General features: G+C 33.7%; 1 protein-coding gene across 28 annotated transcripts in view; it reads right to left on the bottom strand.

Annotated features, from left to right (window-relative positions):
* The window catches only part of abi3bp (ABI family member 3 binding protein), a 188,337-nt gene that overhangs the window by 59,393 nt on the left and 104,354 nt on the right, over window positions 1-24,590 (bottom strand). For 12 of the 28 annotated variants that reach the window (XM_031896045.1, XM_031896031.1, XM_031896027.1 and 9 more), the window contains 24 exons: window positions 22,705-22,785; window positions 22,271-22,357; window positions 21,916-21,975; window positions 20,549-20,641; window positions 19,729-19,812; window positions 19,327-19,395; window positions 17,777-17,866; window positions 16,514-16,606; window positions 15,061-15,138; window positions 14,528-14,620; window positions 13,973-14,050; window positions 11,378-11,455; window positions 10,269-10,361; window positions 9,720-9,794; window positions 8,214-8,291; window positions 7,632-7,703; window positions 6,388-6,453; window positions 5,208-5,282; window positions 4,210-4,278; window positions 4,046-4,117; window positions 3,339-3,407; window positions 1,940-1,993; window positions 1,608-1,676; window positions 1,413-1,487 (listed from right to left, as the gene is read on the bottom strand). In XM_031896045.1, the coding sequence (XP_031751905.1) occupies window positions 1,413-1,487; window positions 1,608-1,676; window positions 1,940-1,993; window positions 3,339-3,407; window positions 4,046-4,117; window positions 4,210-4,278; window positions 5,208-5,282; window positions 6,388-6,453; window positions 7,632-7,703; window positions 8,214-8,291; window positions 9,720-9,794; window positions 10,269-10,361; window positions 11,378-11,455; window positions 13,973-14,050; window positions 14,528-14,620; window positions 15,061-15,138; window positions 16,514-16,606; window positions 17,777-17,866; window positions 19,327-19,395; window positions 19,729-19,812; window positions 20,549-20,641; window positions 21,916-21,975; window positions 22,271-22,357; window positions 22,705-22,785 (1,851 nt within the window). 28 annotated transcript variants of the gene reach the window in all.

The following is a 24,590-nucleotide window of genomic DNA, read 5'->3' as shown; positions in this document are numbered from 1 at the left end:
CTTAGACATTATCTTGCCTAGTCCTGCACTTAAGGGCAAATGCCCATACCTGATGCACTCTTACCTTCCGCTTTGTGCCTGTATATTACCCAACTACTTAGATTTTAAGCTCTACCGGGCAGGGACCTCCTTCCTACTGTGTCTCATACCACATGGCACTTATATATATATATATTTATTGTATTTACTTATTATATCACTTGTCCTCCCTGTGTGTAATTTTGTATTCTGTAAGATTGTACAGCGCTGCGTACCCTTGTGGCGCTTTATAAATAAAGTTATACATACATACATACATACATACATACATATATGTAGTATATACCCATTAAAAACCTGTATTATTTGCCACTGCATTTATAAGGAGGTTACATGCATGCCAAGCATGTTTATAAATAAAAACTTGAATTTGTTGAAATGTTACCTTGATTGGTAAATTTTCAATAAAGAGCCTTGAGATTTGCATAAATTACATCTTGTAAACACTTAAAAAGGAAAATATCTTGTACTGCATATGTAGGGACTGTCTGTCCCTTGCTTATGGTATGTTACCTCTTTATTTTGCAGAGTAGGTCCTTTTATTCTGTGTGATTCTGCAGAGGCATTGCCATAACTAAAATTGAATTCTCTAGTGGCTATATTATTACTTTGCTGATCTCCTCTGCAAAAAAGGGCAATTGAAGTTTAATTCAGCTATATTTGGTTAAAATATTGGTTGTGTTAATCCTTCAAAGTACATGACTGGAAGTGTGAACTATTGTGAAACTACCGGGGAATTCCCTACCAGTCATTTGAACTGAAGAAGCCACTCGGATGAGTGGTGAAACGTTTTCAAGAAAAACTCAGAAAAGTCCAGTTGTTTTAGACTTAATTCTACTAGATACTGTATATCATGACCTGGATGAATGAGAATCTTCATAGACATATTTTTTCAGTAATAATTTTAAATAATTTATAATTTGAAGATTTCTTAAATAGAAAATATGCTCTGTACTTGTTAATTTACATATCACACTTAATATTTGTTGAATGTATAAGCTACAATGCATAATTTCTTATTAAGTTCAATTCAGGAAAATAATAATAAAAAAAAAAGGATCATAGTACTATTTCATTCAGTAAAAGACAATGACCCAAAATATAAGGTTCTTTCAAGCAACAATGAAAAATATGCAAGCATGATGTAAAAATGGCTTGAAGCTACATTACAAGCAGTATAAGTACAGTCCATGTGTGTGATGCATAGCCCATGCATCGGGGGTTAGCTGTTCCAATACAAACATGTACAAAATATAAAGAGAGACAAACAAGAAATTAAGCAAGCCTTGGATTCAAATGGAAACGTATTATTTGGGTTAATTTGTTGGAAAATACTGAAGACGCTATTAAAGCTGAGTAAAAATAATCTTTACCAATAGTTGGATTAGGATCACCAAATATATGAAGTCTGATAACATTAATTGGTACATGATGAGTTTCTTTAGGATCTGCATGGAACAGAATTACATTGTTAACCAACCTATGGATAATTTGTGCCTTTACTCTCTAATCTAATTGGCTACTTCCAATAGCATGACTAATGGCTGATCAAAAGAATAATTGATTACCAAATTTTGGTAGAGGTTTTTCTGTTGCCAGAGTTTCTTTGGGTGCAGAAGGAGAAGAAGACATTTGAACTAAAAGACAAATTTAAGAGCGGAGTGCGAAATTAAAAATAAACCATGTGAATTATTTTCTCATTAAGTCGCTTATCAAGTAGAAAATTCAAGTAATTGAGTCATGCATCATGACCTGAAATAACACAAAACAAGATCACAAAAAAAAAAGCTTCCTTCTATAGTAAGCACTGGACAACATATGGATAGACAATTACCTAGAAGAAAAAAAATATATAATGTATGATAATTAGAAACTGAAAATAGATGTTAGCTTTAATTACCCTCTGTTGTTCTGGCTTCTTCTACAACATTGATTGCTTGAGTTTCCTTAAAAACTGAATGGCATACATTTTTCAGTTAAAGGGAACTGGAAAGAATATTCAAAGCAAAACCAATTTTTTAAAAATAACATTTAGGTTATTGCTGACAAAGCCTACCAAAGGTACCATGATCAACAAGTGTGTGCAAAACCATAATACAGGCTGAGTTTGGCATCAAACTAGCATACTGTTACTGATAAAGCAATATGTACTCTGAGCAATCCAGAAATATACTCATCGCTAAAAATAACCAAATTGTGGGAGTCAATAAAACTTTTTTTTAACTGTAAAGTAACTGTAAAACAAACAGCATAGCAACTTTCATATGATTTTTCACAAACATAACAAATTTGGAATTTCCTGTATCCAGCTTTAGAAGATTTAGTAATGGTTAATGATTTTTATATTGTTGGCTTTGTTGGCAACAAGGGGTTAAAAACTGCTTCCCTTATTGCTTATTTTAAAAGCACTTGTGCCCTATTCTGACTGGCAATACTGAAAAAGTTAGGGGTGAGAACACCCAAGTGCTCATTGTATAATTAGTGGCACATATGTACTTATGAATTTTTAATGGTGTATTTGTACAATTCATTGGGTGCAAATCAGTTTTGTATGTAGGTTCAGAACGCAAAGGAATCCCAGACCATAACACTTCCTGAAGTAGGTGTTTTTACTTTTCAGCAAAGTGCAATAAACACACAGTTTGACATAATAGTACTGATAAGCGAATCTGTCGCAAAAAATTCATGAAATGTGGGTCACAATTTATTTGATGCGTTAACACATTTTTTTTACATGACTGCCGTTTTTTTTTTATAAGACCGTGGCTTTTTTGACGCGACCACAAATTTTCTGTGGTGAAATTTTGCTGAAGTTTCGCGAAACAATTCGCCAGTGCCGACATATGCAATTGTGCTGTGAATCCATGCCTGCTGAAAAAATTTGCTCATCACTGCACAATAGAGAAAATATTGGTCAGTACAGTATCTTCTCAAGATCTATAGGGCAGTGATCTACAGCGCAGGGAAAAATCAAGATTTTTGGGGTTCTAAGAAAATCAATTTAAGGCAACAGAATTCAGTCAAATAAAAATACATTAAAAATACTTAGAAATACGTACTCTATGGTATTTACAGATTAAAAAACACAAAACCTTGATATTGTTCCCAACAAACATTTGTGTTACATTATGCATGAATATTTTTATGGCTTATTAAAATATTCCCTGATGAGTTTATGTCAAATGCATTCTTTTAAAATATCCATGAGAAGTCATTTAATAAATATAACCCATAGTCTGCCACATTTCTAATTAACAACACATTAAGCAAGTTCATGCAGTACATTCTCAGAATATTACCAGTTGTGGGCTTTGTTTCTGGCTTTGATACCGCTCCAAGCTCTTGAACATACTGCTCTTCAGTGGTTGCTGTAAATAAATGCTTATAATGACTATTTTGTATTTCTTATCTATAGATTTGTACCCCTGACAAAAGAAGATCATCGACATGGGATAAAAAAAAAAATGAAAAGCCTCTCCAACTGTGTGTAACTTCCTTGATTCCACTGTAGATGTTTAGTCCCATGGCCATTTTCTATTACTTCTAGTAGCTTTAGTGGAGTTGAGGTAGTTATGAAGGTTAGATGGGAATCTAGGTTTTTACTAGTTAGTGGTGCTGTATGCAAATTTAACACTATGCCCAACTTGTAGTTCCTCCACAGGGACCTTCATATTATCAAAACTGTTTAAAGAAAAAACGTGTTTGAACTTTGAGAAATTAGAAATATTGACTGAAAGAAGGTTTTATGGTGAACATCAAAAGCAAGTGACTTCAACTGCTATGTCAAACAGATCCTTAGCTAACAATTATGGTACATAATTATGGCAATTATAGTACATTCATTTTTCCATAATTCCAGCTAGGTATGCGGCCCACCTTGGTGATTCTGTCTGATATAAGAGATTATTTAAGTGGAAGATTACATATAGAGAAGAGGCAGACAAGGATTTCCAAACCAAATTCATTGGTGTCACTAGAAACATTAAAATAGGATGGCTGACATTACCTACAACTTTTTCCTGCTCAAAGATATGAGGCACCTCAGTTGTAATTGTTTCAGAAACTGACTGTGTGCTGTCTGGGGTGAATTAAAAAAATAAAAGTCAGGGATGTTAACAATAAAACAAATCTTTCACTAGAAGAGGAGTTTTTTATTTTAATATGTATTACTTTTACCAGATTCCATCCGTGGTGCTTCTGTACTAGGGCTAGGTTTGGAGGTTTGTAGGTATGGAATTTCTGAAAGAAATAGTATAAGTTTCCCTTAGCCTGTTTAGAACTCATCAACAAGGTGAAACAGGAATAAGGAATTATATGAGAATAGAATGTTGGAAATGCAGGAACAGCAGGAATTCCATCTGTAAAAAAGCTGAATATTTGGTAAAACTCAGCAGAGGCAAACCGATCTCAGATGTTGACTTCTACTAATAAATAGTAGAATAAAAAGGATGGAAGTTAGGCAGCATTTTGCAACAACACAGCACAGATGTTTTTAAAGTAAAATATATATGTAGAGTATATGGAGAGTAAATGCAAATAAAAAAAAAACCCACATATCCAAGCTTCCCCAGCAGTATAGTTGAAACAGAAATCAGCCAATATGTTTTGTCCTTAACAGCTTTCAGCACTTGACATTTCAAAATGTTTTAAAACAGATACAAGCACACTCTTGCCCTAGTCCAGTTTTGTTACCATTAACACCATTGCCTCTTAGCAAAAGGCTTCCATCATAGGATCAATATACATGAAGGGAGTATAAACCAGATATCTGCTACAATTTTACAAGGAAAATCAATAAATGCAAGAAATTACTTAGGTAATATCTCTATCTAATATATCTTTTCTGTTTACTGAATGTACAAAAATGTTAGTAATTGTTCAAAAGGGGTTGTATTTAATTGCATGGAACAGATCCTCAACTAACAAAGTATTTTTGTCCAAAACCCTGCATGAGTTAGGGAACTCATGCAGGGTTTCCGTTATAATTGCTCAACCCAAAAACCTTAAACAATCAGCAATCAGGCCCCCCCCCAATGTAAAATAATATTCTTTGGCAGTCACAGAAAATACTTATTTTATTTAGAAAAAAATGTAATGCTACAAAGGGTTCTATTTATAGTTTAAACTTAATTGCAGTATAAATGGCATTAATATAAACAGTAATGTACCATGTGGGACTACAGGCACTTCGGTTTTAGCAAAATGATGGGGGTTGGTAGGTACTGGAAGACTTTTAACCAATTCTGAAAGAAAAATCCCAAGATTATTGAGAGAAAATTTTATTTGGTACATTTTTAAGAAAAAAAAGAGAAACATGCTAAAGCTTGCAATAATCTCAGGCGCTTTTTAATGAAATCATTGAGGGGAGATTTATAAGAAAAAAAATGATGTAGTTTTATATTTTTCCACTTGTTGCAAAAGAGAAACTTGCAATAAAACCTTTAGACAATATACTTATGTAATAAAAGAAACCAAGGTGCACATTTATTAACCTTCAACCATTTGTGTTTGCAATCAGTTTCTGAAAGAGAAGTTTGTTCCTGAACTCAATATTTTTTACAAAAACAAGCCCATTCAGCAGCACGTCAGAGCAAATTTGCTTGTTTTCTTTCAGCAGTCATTTGCCTGAACATGGGCTGGCAAAGATAGATCAGCCTTAAAGATTGCCCCGGAGCAGTAACCCATAGCACTCAACCAGCATGCACCACCTATCTGAAAGCAAATATTGTATTGGTTGTTATGGGTTATTGAACCTGGGCAAACTTAGGCAATTTTTCCTATAAAATTCTGTCTACAAACCAAATTTAGAATATAGGACTAGATCTAATTTCACAAGAAAAGTCTGGCATCTCATGTTTTATTTCTCATTTTTTTATTTATTGCATGATACCTCTCTCTGTTGCAAATCTACAGGAATACACTTTACACTTTACTTTTTTAGATAACCACTTCCTTATCCAGGAAACTCGGAAGCCTGGCAAGAAACTAACAGTACAATAGAATTTTAAGATCATCAACCCCCAATGTTTTCAACTGTTCAATGGACTAAAGCAAGTGGCAAATATCATTCCTGAGGGAAGCAGTGAGGCTGCACAAGAATATCTGTTGCATTCAGGAACTTCAAGAACAGGAGGCAAATGATGCAACTTAATGTATATACCATTAAGAAAAAAATAAAAATAACATAAATAATTTAGATACTCTTAGACATAGAAAGAGCAATGCTGTATTTGTAGAGTACAGTACAGCAGTTGCTAAAGAAGAAAATGGTGCAGATGACTTCATGCTATGCTCTCACAATGACACACGGAAAAAAGCAGTTTTCCATCAAACAAGAATTAACATTACCAACAGATGGGCTTGCTGTGTTTTGAAAGAGTGGGCTACTGTAAATGCCTGAATGGATTGACGATTCTAAAACAAAAAGGTGTAGTAAATTAATGCTGAAATGGTAAAGTCCTATAAACATCAATGAGGACATCCATTGCTGGATGTGCTAAATATTAAGTACCAATGATATGGCTGAAAATAGCTCAAAAGTATCAGTGAACATGAAGACTCAATAATACCAACATTTAGTAACCCATTATCCAAAAAACTATGGAAAGGCCATCTCCCACAGTGTCCATTTTAAGAAAATGACAAGAATGAGGGACCTGATACACATGCCCATGTACTGACTACACAATTAGATGGTTAGGAAGGAGGGAGAAAGTGAGAAATGTAATGACATCTAGAAAGTGCTGAATGGAAAGTGAATGTAACTGTCTGCCCCGCCTAAGACATAGAGCCAGTCAATATATGATTGACAGCTGGGATCTTTAAATGCCTTTATAATAAGCATGGATGTGTTAATAAAATAGCAATTTGGGTTTCATGTTTATTTTGAGAAGGACCTTTAGGCATGGTAATGGTCCAAATTACAGATATATCAGATATGCAGTTATAATTTCACAAATTGTTTTTTTATATTGTTTGGTGTTAACACGAACATACATGTCACAGGGGTTTGTTTGTTTCTTTGAAATATGCTTCCAGTGGGGCAGATAAAGATACTGAAAATTTAAAAAGAAGCAACTTATGCTAATGTTTTCAGTTTTCACCAGTTCGGTATTAAAAATGTCTGCAGAAATGCAGCAGTGGCAAAAGTGCTTTTATGATTGTAAGTGGGGTCTATTCCCCTAAAAGGCAAATAAGGTGTGTAGAGCTATTTCTCTCCTAATCTATTAAACTATTATTTTAAAGCGAGGGTCCCAAATTTTTTTTAACTGTAAGGCACATTCATATGTAAAGAAAGTTGGGGGGCAGCACAAGCATGAAAAATGTACCTGGGGGTGCAAAAAAAGGCTTTTTTACACCTAATTTTCATACAACTATTGGGGGCCAAGGGCAGCAAAATCCAAGGGGTTGATGAGCAACATGTTATCTTAAAGGGTTTACATTCAATCAAGGTAAAAACAAATGGAATGGTAGTGTGATGCTCCTGAAATTAAAATGTTTACACTACAGATACATTAATACATGCCTGATGTAACATATTTAAATTTTAATTTAATTTTATTTATATATAGACATAAAAATATGGGATTTACCATGGGGAGTTTGTTCATTTTCCAAGCTGGATATTGTAGCAGGAATATACATAGACTGTTTGTCCTTGGTAGCTAAAGAAAAATTTGGGCAACAGATGATATATGAGTAGTTTTATTCCTGTGGTGATGCTTATTAAAATGTGCTTTGTTAAATCAGCAAATAGAGTAGGATGTACTGTATTAGCTATTAGCAGCAAGCAAAACACTGCTAAACAGCAACACTAGGAAAGGAAGATTACTAATAACTTGGGATAAAGAAATAACATTTTAAAATGGAAATTTTAAAGCAGATCTTAGGTCCTTCTTTGCTAGGTTTATCCATATCCATATGTCTTTTCTTGACCCAGACCTGGCACTACCTTGGAACTACAATTATGTCTCCAAGATATTCATACAAAGTGATGCCTCTTGGAGCACCCTGGCTGCCAGTAAATACTCATGTTTCACAAGAGGAAGTCGCAATAAACCGAGTTATGCCTTATTAAAACCACAAGTTTTCTACTGATTTAAGATGGCAGGCTGAAAAAAGATGTATACATCAAGAAGAGAAAAAAGTGAAACTGTCTGAGAACTTTTATTTACCCTCTGTGGTCCTATAATGTGTGTGAAGTTTGTCAGTGCTCGCTTGAGGAACATCTGTTGATTCTGGAACAATCTCTGCTAAAAAAGCCAATAATATGTCAAATAGGAAATCTTTTATTGATCAAACTGCCTTTGCCCCCTTATCTTTTTCTCTGTAGCATATGGGCACAACACTTGTTTTAACAAAAGAAAACAAAACTGTGATAATATGCTAAAGCATGACACGCAATAATAAATCTGTACCTACTTTGTCTGGTTTCCTCATAATTTATAGATATATTTAATATTAATATAATTTTTGCTGTCAGATATGAAAATATAATGCAAGCAATTGCAAGATCTATGGGTTGGGGACCTCCTTCCTCTTATCTATTAATACTTAGCTCTTCATTTTATTTGTAAATAACTTTTGTATTTATTTTTATTCTATTAGTGTATTCATTGTTTTATTTTGAAAAACAAAAATAATTATATTTGCTTATAATGCAGTGTATGTTTATGTAGATAATTAAAAAATGCTCATTTGTGTACATTTGAGTTTTCGATTATGGTATGACAACTCTCATTGACTTCTATAGAAACTAACAAGGTTTTACATGGAGAAAGAAGTGCACACAATGTATTAAAACAAAAGAGCAATGTTATTTTTCCAAGTAAGGAACAAGGGTTCATTTTTGATATTTTTACAAAATTCATTTAACATGTGCCATGAGAAAATACTACTGTTAAAAAATAAGCAAAAAACAAATAGGGCAAAGGTGATAAGTGGTCCCGGCTAACGGATAGCTTTTAATGATATCTGGGTCATATAATTCCATTTGCCCAATTTATTTCATGATTTGCCATTCTTCATTTAAATTAAGATGAAATCTACCCTGTGTCCCTAATAAAACTCATGATGATTGAACAGGATTGGAAAGCAATTTGACAATATGGATGTTTTTGGGAAAATTTTGCAACAGTGTCCATGTAGGCAATGTTCCCCTTAAGCTGTTTACATGCATGTGTGTCCAGTCTAGTACACACAACAAATTGTTGTCTGCACAAAAAAGCATATTAAGGGCATTGGTGATGCTGAACCCATGGTATAATAGGCTTAAGGATGATTTGCACAAAGACAAATTAAAGTAAAATGAAGATGATATAAAAAAAACTAATCACTTTTCTAATAAAATCGGACATAGAAAAGAATGAAACAAAAATATGTTGTATTTAAATCAATCCATTAACCCCGAACGTGTTGCAAACATGGAATAAATACACCATATCTATTCAACCTGCTAAACTGGGCATTACAGAAAACAGATTTTTATTATCTAAAGCAATGGCCATCTGAATTAATGATGATTTTTAAAGGTATTTTTTCTAAATTAACCAACTTCACCTTATCTGAAAGGAATGGCTAAATCACTGGTAGAATGGACACAAATTTGGTATTTCCATAACAAAGAAGTTACAAAGACAGCAGAGCAAATACAGCCAAAGCAACACAAAAGCCACCTTTACCCAGTGTAGTCCTCTGTTTGAGAGGCATGTTGGTGCTTTGTTGTGGTAAATCTGAAGACTCTGGAAAATTCTCAGCTGAAAAGATTCATCACTGAGTCAAACATGGTAAATAAGCAAACACTGTTTATCTTTTCATTAAATTTAGCTGAGTACACTAAACATGACTAAATAAAAGAAAATTAACCTGTATGGACAGCTAATTTCTTTTGACTCTAATCATTATTTCTTTCACTCCATTACTTTCACACATATGAAATCTTTAGTCAGTACAATATTTTTTAATTACCACTATATGTTTTAAGTAGAGCAATTAAGAACACATTTTCTGTAAAAGCCCAAGAGAAGTAAGCCATTGAACCATGAAAACATGTCACAAATAGAACAGTGCTCTGAACAGCACTAAAAAAGCCTGCAATTGCATTATAGCTATTAGCTACAACCAGTGCCAATGTAACATATACGAAAAATGTTATTTTTTTACATAAAAGGTGTAAGCCCTAAATGATAATGTGATTCTACAACTCCAAAACAAGCAGTATCAAGGTTTACCCAGACTGGTACTTAGTTGTACTCCGGGGATAGATGTTATTTTCATTGTAAGGTCCAGAAAAGGAGATGATGTTGGTGGAATTAAAGGTAGACCTAAAACAAGCATATTCTCAATGAGGCAACACACACAAACTGGAGTCTGCACAAAATAGAATTCCTGCTTAGAGGCAAACTTGATTATGATTTTGTTTATGTAAACTGCACATTATAGACCAAATGCAGAGCAGACTATGTTGCAATTTGGAACAACATAAACCCTATTTAAATCAGTATGACATGAGCATGTTATTTTCTTATTATATTCTCCTGAACAGCAAGTAAAATGAAATTAACTTTAAAAAGAACAATTACTGCTGATCACGACAGTCTTTTCTTTTAGCTTCTCATTTTAACAGTTTGATAATATTAGCACAAGCTAATAATATCCTGTACATGCTTAGCTGATACACAGCAGCTCACAAATCAATTGATTCATTTTTTAAGAAAACATTTTCCAAAGCAACAACCATTCTTGACTAGTGCAGTACATTTCAAGAGCAGAGAAGGCGTGCATGCCTACTTTTTAAAATGGCATTACACACATTATTTTTCTTAGCATTAGATGGCCTCTGCCCTTCTGAGTTACTGTGGAACTGTGTCGTGGGTAAGGCAAATATTTTAGGTCAGCAATAAATGTCTAATCATATTTTAGTTTCTACTGATGAATGAAGTCTTCTAGGTCCTACAACAGTCAAAACCTTTAAAAGGGCCTAGGATATTATATTTGTTTTATTGTTAACCTAATTCCCCTTGCTAGTCCCACCTTTTTTAAAGGCAAAGCTAGATATCCATCAATCCATAAAAGTAAAGCCCTGCAGAAACAATGACATCCTGCAGTCCAATGCATACAATAAAATATTTTGCAGAAAGAACAATCTCCAGGAGCAAAATACCCATAATGTATACTATATGGGAGCTAATAAACCATCCCATTAACAGAAACATGTTTATATCCTACGTTTAAGTTGTTTAATTTTTTTTTTACTAACGCATTTACTTAAAAACCCGATTTTGTTTTTATGCACCTTTCTAGTTGAATGTATAAAGGGGATTATATAAATTGGCTTTACCCATTGTAGTCCTCAGTTGTTGAAAAGGTGTATAAGGGCTCACTTGTCTATCATCTGGGGATGTTGGGAACATCTCTGCTGAAAAATGCATCACTAAATCAGTAAAGGATTTTGTATGTAATTTTCCTTTTTTAAGTAAATGATGAAGCAATATACAGCTCTGATCTTAGGTTAATAAAATGGATTACAGATAGCATGGCAGCAAGACATTTTGTTTTACTTGGATAAGTAAGCATTTTTATATCAAATCCATAAAAAGACTCTAAGCAGCCTCCAAAATGATTTACCTCTCTCCATACACTGAATCTGGTGTCCTTTCTAAGACAGAAGCTAAAAGATTCTGCAGAAATCAATCACTTCCTAATGTGAATCTCTGCCCCTTTTACTGTACTGAGCTTTCCTTCTCCTTTGAATAGGAAGCTGGTCAAATAGCTTTCTCCTACATGATTCCACAGAATGGCTCAGCTTCTATCTTTGAAATTATATCAAACTCAATGCTGGAAAAGAGGTATGTTTTTTTGGGGGCTGTTTAGAGTATTAGTAGGGATTTTAAATAAAAGGTTTACATTTTCTTTACAAAGATTATATGAGGCTGATATCAGGCACGCTTTGCACATGTCATGCTCCATGAGCTCACTCATTTAGAGGTCATGAGCAATGCTCAGGTTAGTTGCTATAATGGGTGACAATGCTTGTTTGAGAAGTTATTATTTTTCATTACAAAGTACTATATTTTGAGGATTTAGTCAGTTGTAGGCAGAGCAAATATAGCAAAAATTTGATTGTTTTTTAGTTGCAAAATTGCCCAGTGTTTGTACAGTAAATGAGCCCTTGTGTGTGCAAAACAAAGAGCGCTGGACTTTTTCAAATGTGTAAATTATTTCCCTCACTAGACATCTTTACTACAACACCATGGTGTCATTCTACATAGTAGTGAGCAATGTATTGTGTGGCATGTTGCTCAAGTGTAATTGGTTGCTCCCTGGCTGTGCCATGAAACATATATATTTACTATATAGCAGCATGGGAATAAAAACAGATAACTACATCTGTATAGTTAGACCACTTGCTAGCACCAGCTATAAGGAGATGGATATAAGGATATAATTAGACTTGCTTACATGGAATTATTCAAAATAATTTACTAATAATTTCAGACGCATATATTATAAAAAATCTAAATTAGGCCTTGAAAATATAAACAATGGTCATAGCGTAGTGGAAACAAGAGAAATAAGCAAAGACAATGAACTACTCCTTTCCGAGTAAGGAACAGAGGTTCATTTAACATGTGCCATGAAAATGAGAAAATACTACTACAAAAAACAAATAGGGCAAAGATGATAAGTGGTCCCAGCTAATGGATAGCTTTTAATGATATCTGGGTCATATAATTCCATTTGCCCGATTTATTTCATGATTTGCCATTCTTCATTTAAATTTAGATTCAAATTCAATTCAAGATTCAAATGATGAAATCTACCCTGTGTCCCTAATAAAACTTATAAATGATTGAACAGGATTGGAAAGCAATTTGACAATATGGATGTTTTTGGGAACATTTTGCAACAGTCTCAATGTAGGCAATGTTCCCCTTAAGCTGTCCACATGTGTCCAGTCAAGTACACACAAAAAATTGTTGTCTGCACAAAAAAAGTATATTAAGGGCCCTGGTGATGCTGAATAAGATACTTGGGGTTGATTCACTAAAGTGCATTAACGCTTATCGCATGCTTTTTTGAATTAAAATTGATGTGAAAAAAACGCACGATTCGCTAAAGTATTATCGCATACGTTAAGTCGCATATGGCATGCGTTAAGTCACATATGGCATGTATTAAATATCGTGCAACCGAATGTGTTAATTAGCACGCTGAAATAATACTAAGGCATGATTCACAAACACTTAGATGCACTAAATATTGCATTAGTCTGTACGAAAATTAACACCTACTTGGGGCAGGCGGTAATTATAGAAAAGTACAGTTCATGAGCTTTTGGCAACACAATATGGACTTTGCAGTGTGATTTATTCAAGTATGTTTTGGCCCTAGAGTGATGCCTCCAGTTTGCAGGGAAATGGTCATTTTCAGAAAAGTAAAACGCGAAAAATAAGACGCAATAAAATTTTTAACGCATGCTATAAATAGCGCTCGTTTTATCGCACTTAGGGCAGAAATGTGTAAAGACAAATTGAAATAAAATCAAGATGATATGACAAAGACAAATAACCTTTCTAATAAAATCTGACATAGAAGATGATGAAATAAAAATATGTATTTAAATCAATCCATCAACCCCGAACATGTTAAAAACATGGAATAAATACACCATATCTATTCAACCTGCTAAACTGGGCATTACAGAAAACAGATTTTTATTATCTAAAAGAATGGCCATCTGAATTAAAGATGATTTTTAAAGAGCAGAATTCATTTTTTGCTTGAAAATATTCTAAATTAACCAACTTCACCTTATCTGAAAGGAATGGCTAAATCATTGGTAGAATGGACACAAATTTGGTATTTTCATAACAAATAAGTTACAACGACAGTAGAGCAAAGACAGCCAAAGCAATACAAAAGCCACCTTTACCCAGTGTGGTCCTCTGCTGTTTGAGAGGCACGTTGGTGCTTTGTTGTGGTAAATCTGAAGACTCTGGAAAATTTTCAGCTGAAAACATTAATCACTATGTCAAACATGGTAAATAAGCAAACACTGTTTGTATTTTCATTAAATTTAGCTGGGCACACTAAAGATGACTGAATAAAAGAAAACTAGCCTGTATGGACAGCTTATTTCTTTTGACTCCTTATTTCTTTCATTCTATTTCTTTCACACATATGAAATCTTTAGTCAGTGCAATAATTTTTAATTACCACTATATGTAGAGCAAATAAGAACACTTTTTCTGTAAAAGCCCAAGAGAAGTAAGCCATTGAACCATGAAAACATGTCACAAAAAGAACAGAAGAGATTAACAGATATAAGTCCTCTGCTGAGAGCAACACTAAGAAAGCCTGCAATCGCATTATAGCTATTAGCTTCAAACAGTGTCAATGTAACATATACAAAATATATGTTATTTTTTCACATAAAGGTGTAAGCCTTGAATTCTACAACTCCAAAATAAGCAGTATCAAGGTTTACCCAGACTTGTACTTGTTTGTACTCCGGAGATACGTGTTATTTTCATTGTAAGGTCCAGAATAGGAGATGATGTTGTTGGGATTAAAGGTAGACCTAAAACAAGCATATTCTCAATGAGGCAACACACACAAATTGGAGTCTATACAAAATAGAATTCCTACTTACAGGCAAACTTGATTATGATTTTGTTTATGTAAACTGCACATTATAGACCAAATGCAGAGCAAACTATGTTGCATTTTGAAACATCATAAACCCTATTTAAATCGGTATGACATGGGCGACCCCACTGCTGCTTCCCCCTTCTTCCCCTCCCAGCGCACGTGCACAAACTCCTGCATTCCAATGCATACAATAAAATATTTTGCTGGAACAAAATACCCGTAATGTATACTATATAAACCATCCCATAAAACCAACAGAAACATGTTTATATCCTATCCTGTTTCAATAGTTTTTTTTTTTACTTTAAAATGCTGATTTTGTTTTTATACAGCTTAATGTACACAGGGCATTACAGAAATTGGCTTTACCCATTGTAGTCCTCAGCTGTTGAAAAGGTGTATAAAGGCTCACTTGTCTATCATCTGGGGATGCTGGGAACATCTCTGCTGAAAAATGCATCACTAAATCAGTAAAAGATTTTGTATGTAATTTTCTTTTTAAAAAAAAAAAAAAAAAAAAGGTGAAGCAATATAAAGCTCTGATCTTAGGTTAATGAAATGGATTACAGATAGGATGGCAGCAAGACATTTTGTGTTACTTGGATAAGTAAGAATTTTTATTTTAAAATTCATAAATAAAAAGACTCTAAGCAGCCTCCAAAATGATTTACCTCTCTCAATACACTGAATCTGTAGTGTGAATCTCTGGCCCTTTAGTGTACTGTGCCTTCCTTTTCCTTTGAATAGGAAGCTGGTCAAATAGCCGTCTACTGCATGATTCTGCAGAATGGCTCAGCTTCTATCTTAGAAAGAGGAAGAGAGGTATGTATTTTTGGGGGCTGTTTAGAGTATTTTTAGGGATTTTAAATAAAAGGTTTACTTATTCTTTATGAAGATTATATGAGCCTAATATCAGGCACTCTTTGCACATGTCATGCTTTGCACTCACTGATTTAGGTCATGAGCAGTTCTCAGATTAGTTGCTGTAATGGGTGACTAAACTTTTTTTTTGAGAAGTTATTATTTTTCATTACAAAGTACTCTAGCTGAAGGATTAAAGGGCTAGTTCATAACTTTTTAGTATTATATAGACAGTGACAAAGTGCCAAATTTTAGTTTTTTTATCAAGCTTTTTGTTTACCAGCCCTCCAGTTGCAAACTATATGGTTGTTAGGCTCCAGTTTACACCCAGCATATATTTATGTCGCTGTTAAAAGTAGTTAATAGAATTTTCATATTTTATAAAGATATTTAAGTTCGGAGCTTAATGGGCAGTTTCAATAAAATGGCTGAATGGCTGCCTCCAGCCCATGGCCATTAAAAAAAGTGTTCTCCAAGACAATTACTAGTTATGACTACAGTCAGCTTTCCCCCAAGCTACATCTGCCTGGCTGCCCTTCCTGATCTCCCTAATGAAATAGACTACATCAAACAGAGCTACTCTGTACTGTATATGGCAACCTCTTTTGCAGCGGTGGCTGAACATGTTTACAAAAGGTTAAATTTAAAGATGTACTAGGTATGCCATGCTCACACTGGCCTACCTCATGTCTAAAGAAAAATAATTTTTAACAGGCTAAATATAATATTTACCTTGCAGAAATAAGGTCTGGGTAAAAAAAATAAATAAAACAAATTATTGAGAAAAAAGGCGGAGTATGAGAGTGGGGTGAAATTTTTATCTTAAAATGGAAATAATGAATGACAAAGGCGCTTTTATGTTTACACATAAAAGTAAATGGAGGGTGATCTCTTAATGTGAAAGCACATGTGTAATGGCTTTAGCTATTGAGGAGCTTATGATCAGCAGGCCAAAGTTTACCCTGTGTTAAACTGGTTGGATCTTCAGGGACAGGTGTTTTCTTCATTGTTACAGCTGAAGTAGGAGATAATGTTGATGACACCAAAGGCAGACCTAAAATGTACACATTTTTACTAAGTTGATAGAAACTCAAATTGTTCTTAATCTGTGTGTTTATTTAAAATTGTATTTTTATTGAATATAGCTAGAATGTTTCATTTTGAAAGTTTATCTTATGAAATAACAGGAAAACAAATTTTCAGATGTCAAACTTTAGTTTACAACAGAAGAAAGATATAATTTTAAACTGCTGACTGGAATGTGCAAAGAAAGAACTCTAGTAAGTATCATAATATATAAAGCTGACTACAGCTAGGGTTGCCACCTTTTTCAGTGGCAATATCAGCTGCATAGAGATGATGACGTAGGGGCAGGGCTAGAAAGGGGAGGAGATGTGACACAAAAAGGGGCAGAGCTGTGATGTAACCAGACTGGATCAGATGAAAATTGGGTGAGTAGGCAGGGCTACAGAGCTGTTGGGGGTTAAAAAGTGTGGGGTGAGTTCACTTGGATAGGCAATTGGGGCATGCTGGGGACATAGCCACTGAGGACTGCAAATTTTCCTGCAATTTACTGGCTAGGCTGGTAAAATACTGGCCAGGTAGCAATCCTACCTACAGCCTAGGCTAAGGTTGATGGCAATTGTATTTCAGCTGGCACATAAGCAGAATCTTCCACTAACTAACTGATCATTCATTTAAATAGAAACATTTTTTTTCAGGCTGAAAAATACCATTGTCTTCCATTCAAGTAAGAGGCAGTTGTGCCTTTTTCAGGCACTTCTGAATCCAATCAGTGGAGAATACACCACATGTGACAATGTGGTAGCATTGAGATATAACACAACACTCACTAAATATGTGCAACAGGTGTATTCCCTTTTACTTATTTCTGTTTGTGTTACAAACACATGTTGCTTAAAACAATCAGCAATTTATACATATACCTGGCCGCTGTTCTATTTCTTTTTAAGGTGCTGCACAATTGGTAATATCGGCATTAAATACCATATTCTTTGTCAGAATAACAAAACAATTACGTGGAAGGTAAAACTATGAATAAAAGGTACAAAACAGAAATAATATACCTACAGTATATACCTATTTTCCTAAATAAAGTTATAGTACAGGTTAATGATGGTTTTGAGAAAGTCAAAAATAATAATGGAAGCAGTATGGTGGTGATATGAATTCTAAGTCTTCTGTAGGAAAACACAAGCTTTACCCTGTTTGGAACTTGTTAGCATTATCAAGGCCGGCATTTTCTTTGTTATTTCCAGATGAGAAGTTAGGGTTGATGGGACTATAGGAAGACCTAAAACGACCATATTCTAAGTTAGGAAATGAACACCATTCAAGCAAATAATTTTACAATTAATGTATGAAGCTGTCCAATATGATTATATATAAAACCTATGTACTATTTAAACATAAGAGGTTAGTTACAATTGCAAGTGCAGTTTACAAAGTGCAATTTAAAACACAAGTGGCCATTTTTCCCCAAAGCATTTTCCCAGAATTCCATTGTAATTGTGGGCACAAGGGACGATGCACCTGATAAAAATGTGGACGTCAAATATCAATAACAATCAAATTCCCTTTTCTAGAAGGGTGTTACAAATTGATCGATAATATTTGATTAATTCAGAATGAGTCATTCAAAATTGGTCTGAAATGATATTTGGATAAAATAAATTACAACAATTGTTATATATTAATGCAAATCTATCATGTTCATCTATCTGTTCATGAATTTGCCCCTAAGTATGACATTCTTACAAAGAACAGATTTGTGACAAACAAAAAAGGTATATCTATTCAAAACCACAGTCAAAACCAATATATGGGGCATCGTTTTCTAATTTGTTATAAACAAGAGGCTGCATGTTATTTATCTGGATGACTGATTAACTTTTAATCCACAATAAAAACCTCTAACTTGCAGATATATGTCTATTTTTTATACCACCTGTTTTTGTCATTCTGTTTCCTAACAGATATATTTTAATTCACCTTGCCTATTCTAAATAAATAAGCAATCGCTATTCAATAAATACATAAGGTGAGTCAAGAACCACGCATATCACATGGCAAGATAAACAGAGGAAGATTTAGCAATATCCGATTTCCATGGTTTTAGATTTCCACTAAAACCATGAATTTCTAGTCATTTATTCAAAGATCTGAATTGAAAAAGCATAAACAAATGAAACTATGGATCGAAAATGAAAAGAAGAAAAAAGCCCTGAATTTTTTTAGGCCAGGGGCACATGGTGCATTTCTCCATTCCACATTAAAATTTGCCCCATGTGTGTGCTGATTTGCTTCTTCAATATATTTCAGTGCAATAGAAGACGTGGGGTGGAAGATGTAGATATGTCATCCAACTAAATACACAGTGGCCTTGACCTTAATCTAAAAAGTTAATAAAGCTTAAGGGCTTATATATACATTTTCAAATTTATGAATTTGAGTCTTTTTTCCAATTCCAATAAAATTCAATTTTAAAAAACTCAAATTCTTGCTTATTTATAAATATGAAAAGCTGAATTTTTACTTTTGAGTTTTTGGGATTTTTTTGCACTTAATAAATAACAGACATTTGAGTTTTTGAATCATAATACGAATTTTAGCACAAAAAAACTCAAATCATGAAAAGGATTATAATTCAAACATTAAATAAATCATACCCTTAATATCAGGTTACACTATTTTGATAAAGAACCCCTTATTTTCTATAAAATTAAGCTAAGAAAAAAATGAAGGCAAAATCACCATTGCCAGTATCTTGATTTTCTGTAATGTTTAAATCATCTTCAGTGTAAGGTTCATTTATTCCTGTAACTAAGAAAAGAAAATGTTTCCATTATCCCTCCCAGTTAGCATCATATCTTTATGATTAAAATGGCGTATTGAAATTGTCAATTAAATATTTCTACCTGTTGTATGGAAAAAACTGAAGGCTATTTTTGTCCAAATAAATATTTGAGATTTGGTATGAATAGAACAAATAAGTTATAGGATACAAGCATAAGAATATTCAATGTGACAGAGATATGATCAAGAGCAAAGCAATTTTATGTAATCACAATAAAGTGATTCTAGCATAATTTGAGCACAGAAATGAAAAAAGTTATTGCTGTGTGATGATAATAATAACCAATAAATCTGTTTTACCCTGTTTAGTACTGGTTTGTTCTTCAGTTGTCTTCCAAGTTATGTTTGCGGATGGTAAGAATGTTGGTGAAATCGAAGGCAGACCTAAAATGTGCATGTTTTACTTGATTGATTCAAAGAACGTTGGTATAACAATTATTCACACAGAAATTACTACCAAATGAAACTGCCTTTTAACTTGAGAGTAATGTTTCTGTTTACATTCTTAACTAGAATCTAAGTTGTATTTTTTGTTATTCAATGTTAGTTATTCTAGTGGTTTGAACTCTGCAATCAGTAGTTTTGGAGGTATTTTTTACACCATCATAAATAGTCTTGTGTGCATTTCCTCTCCTTTTCCTTTGCCATTTGATATATGCACTTTGGAGCCAGGTGCACCTTGAGGACTTGCACCAATGGACAACGGATTGAGTTAAACAAAGAGCGAACCATGAGTGAATATGTTTGTATGTATCTTACAGATACATTAATGGGAAATCCCACCCATAATGAAAATTATATTTATCTATCTATCTATCTATATAATATTAAAAATACAATTCCAAGCAGCTTTCCAACATAATTACATCTGTCCATCAAGCTCACCCTTCATTGTAGCCTCCAGTATCAGAACTGTACCTGTATGTTGAAGAATAATTCAAATCTTGCATATTCTTTTTACGAAAATATAATTGTGTTAGCAACAATAGATCACTGATTTTTTTTTTTGCTCATACATCTTCTATTCTTACCTCCTAAAATCTACAAACCAGCATATAAACTAGAAAATCGTGACGTGAAATTCTAGATATGCTTTACAAGTAAAAATGAAAGCCTTTACCCACTGTTTTCCCATGGTGTTCAAGAGGTATGTGAGAGTTCACGTCTGGAACATTAGTGGATATTGGATAAATCTCTGGAGAAACATCCATCACTGAATCAGAAGATAGAAGTGTAATTTGAAAACCGAATGAATATATACACATATATGGATACACACTGCATTTAAATTTAACACATATGTGTTTGCAAAAAGTCTTTAACGTTAGTATATCTCATTTTGTCCACACAATGTCCTGTCTATCTGCTTTCTAGTATATACCCCAAAGCCCCTAAATTATGTCAGGACTTGTTCCATGTAGGGTTTTGTTAAAGAGATTATAGCACTAAAATGATACTAGAAGTTAATACTGGCCCTGGCCAATCACCCTTAAAATGATTACTATTTAGGCAATACAAAAAAGTAATATGTTCACCAAAGAGGCCTTCACAGACCTAGAAAAACACAGTAATAAATAAATTATATTTTCCGTTTCTAATTTGTCCACTGGAATAAAAAATAAGACAAGCTAAAATACTGCTATTAATTTTAAATTAATACAAACAGCAACAGTGAAACATAAAAATGGTATAAACTATTCACATTTTCTAGAATAGTTTTTATGAAATACACATAAAAAGTAAAGGCCAAAAAACATGATCAATAGTTTTTAGTTTTTTGTATTAATTTTTCCCCAGAACCCAGTCTGGGAACCACCTAGTTTTTCCTGATCCCTTAGTGGAAAAATAATAAATCGGTCCCCCTAGTATCAGATGTATGCAAGTAACTTAATTGCAAAAAGGAAAACTGGGCTTACTGCTACAAATAGTAACATAGAAATACAGTAAGTTAAGTTGAAAAAAGACGTGCGTTCATCACGTTCAACCATAATGCCTATATATAATCTGCCTAACTGTTAGTTGATTCAGAGGAAGGCAAAAAACCCCATCTGAAGCTTCTCAAATTTGCCGCAGAGGGGAAAAAATTCCTTCCTGACTCCAAGATCGGACCAACTAAGAACTATCTGCCATAACCCTGTATTCCCTTACTTGCTAAAAAGCCATCCAACCCCTTCTTAAAGCTATATAATGTATCAGCCAAATGCTTTTATATTTGACAGTAGTACAAAAAGGATGTGATGTCAATGTGATTTAAGTCAATGATAAGCATAACACCCCCTTTTGCTATTAGTTTATGAAGGAGAAGCAGCCAGCGCCTTCTGACCAAGAATGTCCTCAGTGCGAAAAAATTCATACCATCATTATGTACTGGCTACTTAATAACTAATCTATGTAAGACTCTTTATTTTTACTTTAAAGGACATGTTAATTAGAATTGTTGAGAATTGTACAACTATAAAAATCCAAATTTATGAAAAGAACAGTCACCGTTGGTAATCTCTGACTTTTCAGTGGAATCTTGCGTATACATTTCCTTTTCTCTTTCTACTAAATAAAGAAAAATCCTTAGTTATCATCTGAGTATCAGTTCTAAGAACATTGATGTAACAATTTGATGTGTAAGTGGGAAATCAAAGGTCTAAGCATAGAACATGAGAAATATATTACAGATGAAATATATTCAGGTAAAGAATGTAATGAGTTAATGCTGAAAATGCAAAGTTAACTCGAAAATAAAATTGATTGAAGGATGGCATCAGCCCAGTGAAAGCCATAGAAATGGAACAATATTTTTAGACAGACAGAAGCTTTCTACTGGTTTATCAGAATGCTCAAGATTTACCCTGAGTGAAACCTGATTGTGCTTTGGGGATTGTTATCTCTGTTATGGCATCTGGAGCAGAAATCATTCTTGAAACCAAAGGCAGCCCTAAAAGGTGCAAATTATTATTAAAATATATGACCAGATTATATATTCCAAACTATTTAGACTATTAGCCCAAAGGCAATTTATATAATGTAAAAAGAAACACGCATTTGCTTATGATCAAGATGTTGCAAATGAAAACTCCCCATAACAAAGTACAGCAGAAAATGTGACTTCTAAAACCATTCATACCAGATTCCTTAGCCTTATTTATCCCAACCCCCTTACATGCACACATGATGTGGGTGAATAGACATTATGGAAATTAATAAAACAAAACAGAACAAACATGGAGCAAAGATAGACCATGCTTGGCTCTTGGTTGGAAAACCAGTGATATTAATCATTACCTATTGTACGTGGGGTGGATATAGACCACTCAGTATATGAATTTTTGGGTTGAAATGATGCAGTTGACATGCGTTGAATAGCTGTTGGGATAAATACAAATAATCACAGTTTCTTTCTTTTTTCATAAATTTTCGAAAAGGTGTATTAATAGCCATCAATAAACTGACTACTGATATATTTGCATGCAGGTTTTTATATTTACTTAAATACACAGACTGAGGCATGCATTGCCTTCTTGCTTATGTTATGTTACTTAAGACTTGTTTAGGAAGTTGATTTCCTTTTTTCTCTTTTTTTAATCCATCTCAGGGCTTAGGACTTTTAAACTAGCTTGAGGTGACAATTTTTTTTCCTGTACTTCAAGAGCATAATACACACTGGTGCTTATTTATAAGCACTGAGTAAATTTGCATTTGGGCAGTATCCCATAGTACCAGACTGAGGTAGAAAAATGCAAGCGCATCTAATTGTTTGCCATGGATTGCCACTTTTGTACAACATTTGATGAGTACAGTTGGGTAGTTGTTAATTAAAGGCCAGAAGAGGCACCTGCCTAGGGTGCAACAATGAGCCACCCACCCCTGTGCTAATTAATTACTTAGATAACAAATACTGAGTTATATCCAGGTTGTTTACAGGGTAAATGGCCTAAACAACAAATTTAGAGGCCTCATTCTGTACAGCTAATTTACAGTAATCTAAAATTAAAACAGTAATACCCCAATTTTGTTCCCTTTAAGAATATGGTAAAACAATCTTGTGTGGGAACTTTTGCAACCTATGCAATCTACATTTAAAAGGATGGGTATTTCTCATTGTATTGTAAAAGGTGCCTTTGGAGCAAGGGTGGGCAGTGCCAGATCTGAAGGCCCAAGGCCAAAAATGATGTATCTTCCTATCATCTATCATTTCGCTAAATGGTGAAAAAATTGCGAAATGCTGCTATTGCACGACTTTTAACTCTCACGTTTTTTGATGCGACTATGAGTTTTTAAAAATATATACAATTTCTAACTGTGGTGTTCATTTATAAATGGTTCTACAAAATGCAACTACACTAAGGGCACATCATCATCCTCACTATTGTGGCTCAACAGTAGCAAATTCCACCAACAAAAATCCAACAGTCCACAAAAGGGCCAACTTCATATTAATACCTTTGGCTTTAAATGAATGCTTTTGACAGGCTAGCGTACTTTGGTTAATATATATATATATATATATATATATATATATATATATATATATATATATATATATATATATATATATATATATAGTATATATATATATATGTATACTATTTTTTCTAGTGTGAAAGGTTTATATGTGGTTTTCTCCCAAGCATTCTGGATAACAGGTTTCATACCTGTATTGATCTTCCCTTTATTTGTGTGAACTAGCATTTAATATACAGGTATGTGCTTTCCACAAATTTAATGGTTGCCACCACTGGCACACTGAAATGGTAATGTTTCGGAGCAAATTGAAAGCAGATTGTTATTGTTTTAAAGGTTGATATGAAATAACACATGCTTTATCACCTAAAATGAGAGGTAATATGCACTGAGTCCACTATTTTAGTATTCGGCCAAACCGGATCTTTCATGAAAAAATACTGAATCGAATACGAATCCTATTTTCATATGCAAATGAAGGCAATGAAGGACCAAAAAGAAATGCACGTGCAGCAAAAAATTTTCAGCCTCCGAGTGACGAAAAGTTACATGACTTATTGTACAGTGCTGGAGAATATGTTGGCACTTTATAAATACAGTGGAGGAAATAATTATTTGACCCCTCACTGATTTTGTAAGTTTGTCCAATGACAAAGAAATGAAAAGTCTCAGAACAGTATCATTTCAATGGTAGGTTTATTTTAACA

This window comes from Xenopus tropicalis, chromosome 2 (assembly GCF_000004195.4).
Source record: "Xenopus tropicalis strain Nigerian chromosome 2, UCB_Xtro_10.0, whole genome shotgun sequence".
In the NCBI taxonomy this organism is placed as follows: Eukaryota; Metazoa; Chordata; class Amphibia; order Anura; family Pipidae; genus Xenopus; species Xenopus tropicalis.
The sequence above is the reverse complement of the archived record's forward strand: the minus strand, read 5'-3'. Positions and strand labels throughout refer to the sequence as shown.